The sequence below is a fragment of the Ceratotherium simum genome, chromosome 18 (genome assembly GCF_057802395.1).
Source record: "Ceratotherium simum simum isolate JZ-2026a chromosome 18, ASM5780239v1, whole genome shotgun sequence".
In the NCBI taxonomy this organism is placed as follows: domain Eukaryota; kingdom Metazoa; phylum Chordata; class Mammalia; order Perissodactyla; family Rhinocerotidae; genus Ceratotherium; species Ceratotherium simum.
Window position 1 is genome coordinate 56,183,739 of NC_141917.1, and position 10,406 is coordinate 56,194,144.

The 10,406-nt window shown below is 52.6% G+C and overlaps 1 protein-coding gene across 7 annotated transcripts in view; it reads left to right on the forward strand.

Moving 5' to 3' along the window:
* Positions 1-9,825, forward strand: part of SUGP2 (SURP and G-patch domain containing 2) — a 40,248-nt gene extending 30,423 nt beyond the window's left edge. For 5 of the 7 annotated variants that reach the window (XM_087443462.1, XM_087443461.1, XM_014781710.2 and 2 more), the window contains exons 9-11: positions 73-209; positions 1,170-1,290; positions 3,845-4,106. In XM_087443462.1, the coding sequence (XP_087299588.1) occupies positions 73-209; positions 1,170-1,290 (258 nt within the window). In that variant the 3' untranslated portion in view covers positions 3,845-4,106. Of the gene's footprint in view, positions 1-72; positions 210-1,169; positions 1,291-1,842; positions 1,937-3,844; positions 4,107-9,117 lie in introns of those variants that run through there. The other 2 variants (XR_015555129.1, XM_087443465.1) reach the window with 2 other exon arrangements.
* The last annotated feature ends 581 nt before the right edge of the window (positions 9,826-10,406 follow it).

Below are 10,406 nucleotides of genomic sequence, written 5' to 3' on the forward strand. Positions count from 1 at the left end.
CACAGCCTGGGGCAGGCCCTCATTCCAGGCACTTTGCTGCAGCCCATGTGCCACACTCTTCTCTTTCCTCAGAAACCCAAGGACTTAGACTTCGCCCAGCAGAAGCTGACTGACAAGAACCTGGGGTTCCAGATGCTGCAGAAGATGGGCTGGAAGGAGGGCCACGGCCTGGGCTCCTGTGGGAAGGGCATCAGGGAGCCCGTCAGCGTGTATGCGGCAGGGCTCAGGGCCGGGGTGGGGCATGGGCATCGGGCCTGGGGAGATGAGGCTTTCTTTGGGATTCAAGTCCTAAGTCCTTTGACCTGCAGCCTGATTCTTGGTTCCCCTCATGTTGACCGTGGCTTAAAGCTGGCAGTATTTTGGGCTGGCCCCGTGGCTTAGTGGTTAAATGTGCGCGCTCTGCTACTGGCGGCCCGGGTTCGGATCCCAGGCGCGCACCGACGCACCGCTTCTCCAGCCATACTGAGGCCACGTCCCACATACAGCAACTAGAGGGATGTGCAGCTGTGACGTACAACTATCTACTGGGGTTTTGGGGCAAAAAAAAAGGAGGAGGATTGGCAATATATGTTAGCTCAGAGCCGGTCTTCCTCAACAAAAAGGATTAGCATGGATATTAGCTCAGGGCTGATCTTCCTCGCAAAAAAAAAAAAAAAAGCTGGCAGTATTTTAACAAAGGGAGTCTTCAGATGAGATGAGAAGCAGATTAATAGTCTGTGCTTCCATAGATATTTAAATGGCTTCTTGGCCCCTGGCATTCCATCCACATTTACTATTGTAATAAAAGCTGAGTGCTGATTCTGGGTAGTCATACCAACAGCCACTTTCCCTTTTCCATGAACCCATCTCAGGCTAGAACACGGCCCAAGGTTTGTTAAGCCCTGTTAACATCTAGCAGGCATTTCATTTAAAACTGAGCTTAGCATCTGCTAGGGGAGGCTTTCTGCTGTAATCACGGGCTTCTGAGCACGCTCCTCAGAAGGTCCTCACGCCTGCACAGGTGAGTACCCCTTGTTCCCCACTGTGGATTGCATTTTTCTTTCCCTTCCCTGTCTCTGTTGTGTGTCCCGCGTACCTCCGTCCCACTCTGACTGCTCGTGCCATTGCCAGCCTCCTGGTGGCCAGGCTCTGGGGCTCAGGTGTGGCTAACTCTCCATTTTGCTCCTTAGGGGAACTGCCTCGGAAGGGGAGGGGTTGGGTGCCGACGGGCAGGAGCACAAAGAAGACACGTTTGACGTGTTCCGTCAGAGGATGATGCAGATGTACAGACACAAGCGGGCCAACAAATAGGTATGTGCGTGAGCTGGTGCATGGGGCATTCTGCCTAAGCTGAGGTTCTGGTACGCAGAGACCTTTCCTCCAGAAAAATCAGTATTCCCCACTTCCCAAACACCAAGCATCAAAATACCACCACACACACACAAAAAGTCTGTGAGGGAAACACAGGGGTCTTTGGTTGCAGATGTGTCCCACCTCTCACCTTGCAGGCTTAGCCGAAGGAGTGGGCCCCACACTGCCAAGCAGAACTGCATGCGGCCCACCAGTGGGGCCTGGGTGCAGGGCTGCCCATGGACTGCACACGGCCGCCTCTTGCCAGCTCACCTGGAAACAGGCCGCCACAGAGTGGCCTTGCATCCCAAAGGTGTAGGGGCAAGCTGGCAGCCGGCGCTGCAGAGGACTGGCCACTTTTCGACGCACGTCCCTTTCCGAGGGTCTTAACGCCCTTTTCCTTCTGTAGGGCTGTGAGCCTATAAATATCCTCCTCCTTCTCTTTTTTTCAGTTGCCCTCCCCCCCATAATTTCCAACTCCGTTTTGAACAAAATTGTTCTCTCCCTGAATAGATCAGAACCATGGGTGAGAAAGATAAGGCTTGAAGCAGCAATTACTCTTAAAACGCCACCTCTGCCCCGGATCTGCCCTGGAGCCAGTGCCCAAGTAGGTTTGGTGTGTACACAAAAAACAAATGTCTCTCCAGTTTCTGGGGCGGAGGTTCCACTGGCTTTTCTTAAAGAAAACAAGAATGCACCATTTCCAATCTCCTTTTGCCTTTCCCCGCTCTTCTGAATGCTTTAAGCCGCAAGTCCCCCCCAGATCTTTCCTGGTTTCCCTCAGAAGGTGGTGATGCCGGTCTTCCCATCCCAGGGCACGTTGCTCTCCAGAAGTGCTCTAAACTTGAAGCGAAATGATTACACATTGTGTCTTCTTGTTTCCAGAATTTAAATAGGGGGTATAAATTGGTAATAGTGGAGTCTGTGCTCTGGTACCACAGCCTGTTGGTCAGAACACTGAAGCTCTTTGAACAGGTGGAGATACTTGATTGGATGACCATGTTATTCCTGGAGTCTCAGCTCTTAAATGCATCCCAAGAGACCTAACGAACTTTAGCAACAGTATAACATAGCTGTGTTTAGTGGGGAGTAATCATCACACTGATGAGACTTTCCCCAGATTGACATGTCTCTTTAGAATCCACAAAGAAAGCAAACTACAGTTTGATTTTTTTTAAACCACATGTGGAGTCTCTCCTACAAAGGGGTGGGGGAGGGTATAAACTCTTCAAGAGTCTTTCTGTTTTGCATGTGTGGCAGTGTAAAGAATTGTTTTATTAGGGCCTTTGTACAGAACAGCAAGGATCCTCTTGGGGTGGGCTCGGCAGCTGTTTGCTATTTCAAGGCATATGATTGCTGCCCCTTCCAGCTTCTCCCAGTGCTCTGCTTCTTGCAGCTACATGTGAAATTCTCAGGCTGTGGGAATCTCAACCCTTCCTCATAAAGCAACAGTGTTGATGTTTTAAATATGTATTAAAATCTGGAAAACTTGGGATCCTGCTGACACTACAAGCTTGGGGGACATGGCAATGAGTTACCATGTCAGCCTCTTTTATTGGCTTTAAATCCTTGCTTTCTCATAGCCACAGCTCTCCTGGGCTGTAGTCCCAAGCCCCTCTGGTTCTGTCTTGTCTGTCTGGTCTGCAGTCATGGCACAGCGTCACAGGCCTGTGCCGGCATCTCACGTGCCCGCCCTGTGGCGCCTTTCTTCTTGTCAGGTGTAGCCCCCAGGGCTCTGCTTCTGGTTGCTTCTGTTGCTTTGGCAACTGGCAGGTTTTTATGGCCGTGGATATGCTGGAGGTGCCTCAGCAGAGTTGAACCAGCCTGCAGGGGCATGTAGTTTGGGGGAACCACAGCTACGGAGGTTCATCTTCTGCTCCTTTCTTTGCTAATTCTTCCAACAGCCTTCCATGCTGGCCAAGGGTTGAGCGGATGGATAGAACTCTGAGAACAGGGCCTCAGTCCGCCGTGGCCTTTCTCAGAGTGCCAGCTGGCCCTGAGGGAGGCGCACACCCCCAGCATGGGTCCTAGCTTTCTCTCGAGCCTAGATAGCTCTGCCCGTCATATTCGCTTTGTCCTAGTATGTTCGTTCTGGGCTTTCTCCACTTTTATTTATAAGTAAAATGCTTTAGGAATTCCCAGGGTGTGAGCCCTGTCCGTGCAGCCTCCTGCCACTTCTCCTCCTGGGGACGTCGCACTTTGAGCTGACAGTGATTGTGAGCTTTTGGCAAACATCAAAGGGAACACCTACTTCTTGAGCCTTGGAAGTCCTCTGAGCACTCAGGTGACGCTTTTCCTGTGGAGTTGATGTTGAGGCAGTGAAGGCATTGCAGGAGCCAGGCAGAGCGTGGTGGTGTGTCCCTGTGCCAGCTGTTGGCTGGGGACCAGTGTGCTGACGCTCTGTGCCTGCCCTTGCTCTCTCTGGCCTAGGCCGCTCTGCAGGGAGCATGTGTGCGAGCACGATGTGCGTTTGCGTGGCCTTGTCAAAGTCACAGTGTCTTTTCTGTCATTCTAGTTCCAGGGTCTCTTCCGTGAGGACAACAGGCATCCGGAAAGTGCTAACTCGCCACTTTGGGTGCTTACTGTCTCTGGCTTGTTTCCATCACTGGAAATCATATAGAGAATTTTAGCATTTTTGGTCCTTGGTAAAACCTAGAAGACATTTGTGATGTTACAAAATGGAAGTTTTTGGGTTTTTTTTTTTTTTTAATCTAAGAAGTTGTGAATGTTGTTAATCATTTAGCAATTGCAATAAACATAGAGGAAACCCAATTTTCCATGGTCTCCATTGGTATGTTTTTAAAATCAGACCTGTCGGGGAACACACGGTAGATGTAGCCTATGTGGAACCACATCAGAAACATTGCTGCCTCCTGGGCATGCCCTCTTCTGCCAGGGCCTCTGCCTGGTTCACCCCAGCAGGGGGCCTGGTGAGTCACCGGCAAAGACCCAGGGGTGCCAGAGAGCAGGTCGTGATCAGGGCCAACCACAATGGGGGCGCTGCACCCTGTTCTCTGGGGAGGGGCCTTTACTGCTAGGTACAGAAACCCACCTTTGTTGGGACGTGGGAGCCGTGCCCTAGCTGCCCACGACTCGCTTGTCCCCCTCAAGGCCTTGCCTGCTCTGGGGTTCCAGCTACCAGAGTTAGACCAAGGCCCACGTGGGCCTACCCCTGACTGAGGAGCCAGCCTACGGGGCATCTTCTGAGCTCCCTGCTGTTCCCATGTGCAGCCCGGCCTGTGTCTGATTCCTCCACCAGCAGCTCCTGGTCCTTCGGGTGAGGAGTGAGGGCAAAGGGCACAGCAGGTGGGTGAGCGTGGCACCTGGGGCCCTGAGGGGCCTCCACCTGGGTGCGGCGGGTCAGGCAGGAGTCAGGCAGTGGTTGTGCCCATTGTGCCTCATAGCAGGGAGCCTGGGAAGGGTTTGGGGGGGGGGGGTCTGTCGGCAGGTTAGAGGGGGACAGACGAGACAGGGTCCCCAGGAAGCTGATGTGGGACTCCTGAGCCTCCCTTTTCCCCACTGTGTCCCAGAGGACACTCAGGAGTGACAGTGACCCGTTTGACCATGATGGGAGCTATCATCAGCCAAGAACTTGCCACACTTTTGCCTTCATCTTCGTGAGAGCCTGGGTGGTGGGTGTCTGACTGCTGGCATTAGTGCTACTCCCTGAGAAAATCACCCGGAACCTGCCAGACCCCACCGTGTCTCCCACCCTCTCTTGGGAGACTGGAGGTGGGGTGAGCAGCAATGGGCATTGCTCCCCAGCAGCTGCCCACCCCAGCTCCTCTTACTACTGCCCGGGGCTGGTGAAGGTCGCTTAGAGGAGGACACACAGTGGGGCTCTCCAGCCTGGGATACCCGTCCAGGCTGTGACCTCAGGCAGGTCACTCCATAGGCCTCGGTTTCTCCTCTGCAATCTGGGAAGTATTTTTTCCAGTTTGGAAGGTAAAATTGCCTCCACTACCTTGTCGTTTAGGGCTAACTGGAAACTAAATATGTCACTCAGCCTGGAGGGCCCGTCCCCTCCCTTCCTCCTCCCCACCCTCCCCGCTCCTGGACACCCCAGGGCCCAGCGAGAGGCAGAGGGCACTGCCGGGGAAGCCGGAAGCCGCAGTCACATTGAGAGTAAGGCGGGGTTTTAAAGCAGGCCTTTGGTGTGCAAGCATGCACAAGTGCGTGTCATATGTGCAAAACACACAAGTGCGCACATTCAAGCAATGCGAGTACATTTTCTTTGTAAAAGATGAAGACAAACCCCAGACATATGCAGAAGGAAGCAGAGGTGTCCCCTGTTTCCCAGTCCCACGTATAAGTAAAATGTAAACTATATAAAATTGAATACAATTTTTTCGAAATAACAAGACGCACCATGCGTTCTGCCTGGAGACTCAACTCACTTCCTCACACGACTGGAGGTCTCAGCAATCCTTCCACGTGAGGAGGATGTTCAAGTACTGTTTGTAAGTAACACCTGGCCCAAATCAAAAGGTACAGAAGTGTGTTCTGTGGAAAAAGAAGTGTCCCCAACCCACAGTACCGGGGTCTCGGATCCCTTACGTGTAGACAGTTGTCGATACGGGCCTATTTTAGATATAACCCTTAAAAATGCAAGTTACATTTCGCTGCACATTTTATTCTGCCTGTTGCTTTTTCTCGCCCAAACATTTTCCTCCCCAAATTTAAGTGTATCTATACGTGACAGGCTGTCATTTGTCATTCAAGCTCCTCACCCGTAGCCGCTGGGGTTGTTCCCAAGCTTTGGCCTCTACATCCTAGAACACTCTCTTTGTGGATAAAGCCCTAGAAATGGCATTTCTGGGGTCAAGGGGTCCTCCCCGGGGTCTCCCCACCTCATTACCTCCCTCCACAGTGTTTCTGTGCCATCCGATTTTGGGGGCCACCCTGTCAGCACCCCTGTTTCCTCATCCATTGCTGCCTCAAGACGTGACGGGGCTGTGAACCCCTGGAAGCCACCACAAACTGTAGCCCGTGGCCCCTGACCCCTCCGCTCTACATTCCTGCGCTCTACTCGGCACGGGCCCAGCTGCCACCCCTTTCTGCTTCCCCCCACAGTCCCCCCACTCTGAGCCTGTCATCCCTGCCCTGACCCCTAAACCTGGACCATCCTGAGCGGCCGGGTTCCCAGAGGGGGCTTGGGCAGGGGTCCGTGCCCCTCCAGGCCTTGATTCCCCCTCCATCCAGTGACGGCCACATGCCCACCCACGGCGGACCAAGGGGCCAGAGAGGGGCCCTCCCCGAGGCGGTAGGGCAGTGAGACTCTTTAAGCCTCGGTTTCCTCCGGTGAAATGGGGTGGTGGGTTTGCAGGGTTAAATACGGTAACCCAGGACCCCTCTTAGAGGGTCTAGAGGGATTGGTCTTGTTATTGATCCTTCCATGTCCATCCCTCCTGGGCCTCAGTTTCCCCACTTGTGAAGTGGACTTTGTGCATGAGGATCCCCAAGCTCCTCCACAGCGCACCCCACCCTCCCCTCCCCCACCAGCCTGAGGGGGGGCCACACCCCCGAACTGTCCCCCTTCGACAGAGGAGGGGCGGAGGCCAAGGGTCCGGGCAGAAGAGGGGTTAATTATCCAACTCCCATGTGTTTGGGGCATTGGGGGACAGTTGAGGGGGAGGAGCTGGGGGGACTGTGCTGGGGCTGGAGCCAGACTCCTACCCAGCTACTACTCTGCCTGCTGTCCACCCCACTGTACAGATGGGGAAACTGAGGCCTAGAACTGGGAAGAGGCTGGTCCCAGGCTACACAATTTCTTCAAAGCCATCTTTCAAAGTCTCCCTGCCTGCTCAAGCCTGTTTCTGCATCTGGGTAGGGCTGGCACTGCATTGCAGCAGGCTGCAGCCTTTCCAGCTTGTCAGGACTTCCAATTGAGCGTAGGGATCAAGTATTGGTTCCTACTCCGGAATGTCAAATGTTGAGGAGGCTCCTAAGCTACCCTGCTGCCCATCAATGGGGATGACTCTCCACCTTGCCCCCAGACTCCACTATGCCTGTGGGACCTCCATTCAATCTTCAAGGCCCACGTCCCAGGTTCCCTCCTCCAGGCAGCCCTCCCTGCTCTCCCCAGAGGCCTGACTTCTCCTCTGGCTTCCCCAGGCCTGTCCCCGACCCCCCTGGGCTGGGGGCTCCTCCACCGGGGCCTGCATCTTATCTTAAACCCTCAGCAGTGACTGAATGTTTGATGAAAGGACAGTGGATGAGTGCACTCTGTACGAGGAAGTCTCTTCCTTACCAGTGGAACCTGCGTTGGAGTGGATGGGCAGACCCAGGCCGAGTCCCAGCTTGGGGGTGTGATGGTGGGTGGCCTTGTGCAAGCCCTGTGCCTCTGGGACTCCATCTGTTTCATCAGTCACATCAGATAATGAAGGATGAGCTAGAGAAGTCCACAATGTATGGTTAACTGAAAAGTCGGTTTTCCTCAGTATTTACATCACCATTTTAATATATGGTATTGGACTATATAGAATAGAAATACAAACTCAAATATATAAATGCATGGTCACAGACAAATTCTGGAAAACTCCACACCCATCTCAACAGGGGTTCCTTTGGGAAGTGGGCTGAGCTGTGGGAGGGATTGTCACTGTTGACCTCGTACATTTCTGTGTGGTTCAAAGTCTTGTATGATTTTAGAATGACAAAAATTAATCAAATGTCTGTGAAAACATGGATGATAAACTCAGCCTTGGGTTCACTTTGAGAGTCAAAGGAGATCACAGGGGTCGATGTCAGGCCCATAGCACAGACTATATACTGTGACAGATCTGACCATCATTGGTGTCTCTCCTCACTTCCAGCAGAAGCTGGCCTATTTCCCAGTGGAGAAACTGAGTCCCAGGACAGTCTAACTCCAGACCCACCCTCTAAACACCAGGATCTGCAGTAGGTCTCACCAGATTTCAAAGCTCCCCATATACACACATGTATGTGTTCACACCTGCAACTGCACAATGCTCGTGTGTGCACACACATGCATACGTGCACACCTGTGTGTGTGCACCCACACTCACGCACGCATGTAACAAAGATACATGTGTGCATGTGCAGGCTCAGAAACGTGCACACAGACACGAGCGCACACACAAAGACACATGCACACATACAGACACGCATGCACATGCACATGCACCCTTTCTATTTCCCACCAAGCCCAGGCTCGTGACCCTGAGAATGTCTCCCTCGCAGGAACTGCAGCTCTACAGTGAGTCTGGCACCAGCCGCTTCCCTCAGACCCCAGGAGGGGGACCTCACGAGCTGAGCTTTGCTTCACTTGCCTTTTCTCCAGAGATTCCCCGGGTTGGACTCGTGGGAGTGCCACCCATTTCCTGGAGTTCCTGGTCCAGGTGTGAGAAGTGAGGTTTCAGCTTCGAGATTTCAGCGTCCATGTCCTAATGACTTGTTTTTGCCCAGAGGCAGCTCAAGGCTCAACCTGAGGGTTTAAACCCTCAGTCCTAGCGTGTTCTCCCTGTGCTGTGTGACCTGGGGTGAGAGATCCACTTGTCTGAGCTCAGATTCCTCGATTATAAAACGGGAGAACAGTAGTATCTGCCAGCGGGGTTCTGAGAGTCAGCGCCAGCACACTGCAAAGCTTACGGATGTCAGCTGTACTCCGTCCATCGTTCTGTGTCACTGGGAGCCTGTCACGGAGGATTCCTATAGCCTGCTCCTCCTCCTAAAAGCAAGGTTTCCTGGGACGTGAGGGAAGGGCCACAATGGGGGGCCTTGGAAAATTCACTTCACCCCTTGAAGCCTCACTTTCCTCATTTGTAGGATAAGGATATTTCCCCATCCCGGAGGTCAGCCGAGAAGAGCATGTGTGAAAGGGGTTCAGAGGAAGCAGTGCAGGCAGCCGAGACACCCTGGAGAAGAGGCAATCCCTCACTGACCACCAGCCCAGGCAAGCGGTACAGTTGCTACTGCCCAGTGCTCACCTGGGTTAAAGGGGCAGCACTCCCCTCTTCGCTGGCTTCCGAGAGGATCACCCCAACCTTTGTTTCCAACTGATGTAAAATTCACCTAACGGAAAGTCCACCATTTAAAGTGAAAAATTCAGTGGCATCTAGTACATTCACAGTGTTGTGTAACAACCACCTCCATCTAGTTCCAGAACATTCCCATCACCCCAAAAAGAGACCCCATCCCCATGAGCAATCACTCCTCATTCCCCTCCCCCAGCCCCTGACCACACTAATCTACTTTCTGTCTCTATGGACTTGCCTGTTCTGGACGTTTCATATCAATGGAATCAAACATTATTTGTCCTTGTGTGTCTGGCTTCTCTCACTCAGCATGAGGTTTTCGAGGTTCATCCACATTGTGGCTTGTCAGAGCTTCATTCCTTTTCATGGCTGAGTAATATTCCATTGTCTGAACGGACCATGCTTTGTTTATCCTTCATTAGTTGATGGACACTTGGGTTGTTTCCACCTATTGGTGATTGTGACTAGTGCTGCTATAAACACACATGTACAAGTTTTACTTTGCACACTGTTTTCAGTTCTTGTGGGTCTCTACCTAGGAGTTGAATTACTGGGTCATATGGTAACTCTATGTTTACCCTTTTGAGGACCCGTCAAGCTGTTCTCCACAGGGGTTGCACCACACTCCAGCCTTTTTGGTAACCGATCTGGGCTGGCGTCTGTAAAAGCTGTGTTCCTCTTCTTCATGGGGCAAACCCACTGAGGTCAAGCCAGGGCATGACACTCGAAGTCCACAGATGTGTCGGGAGCCTTGCTCGTGCTGACAGAATCCTGGGAACACAGCAAATAGAAGGAAGGAAGGGGAAGTTAAGCGGCCTTTGGATGTGAAATATGATGGAGTTTTTCACAAAGGAGTTAGATCCTGGAGGATAAAATTCGGTTGCAAAGTGTGAGGTGATTTTTGTAGAAATTTTGTAAAGTGTAGACAGATGCCCATGTACGGACGCTCAGTTGTGTTTGAGCCACTCCAAACCGTCCATGTCCCGGGAAAAGCGGGGTGGGAGGGGTGGGGGGCTCTTCCTGCCCCTCCCCAAGCCGTGTGCGGAGAACGCACCCTGTGCAGCTGGGAAAGACCTCATT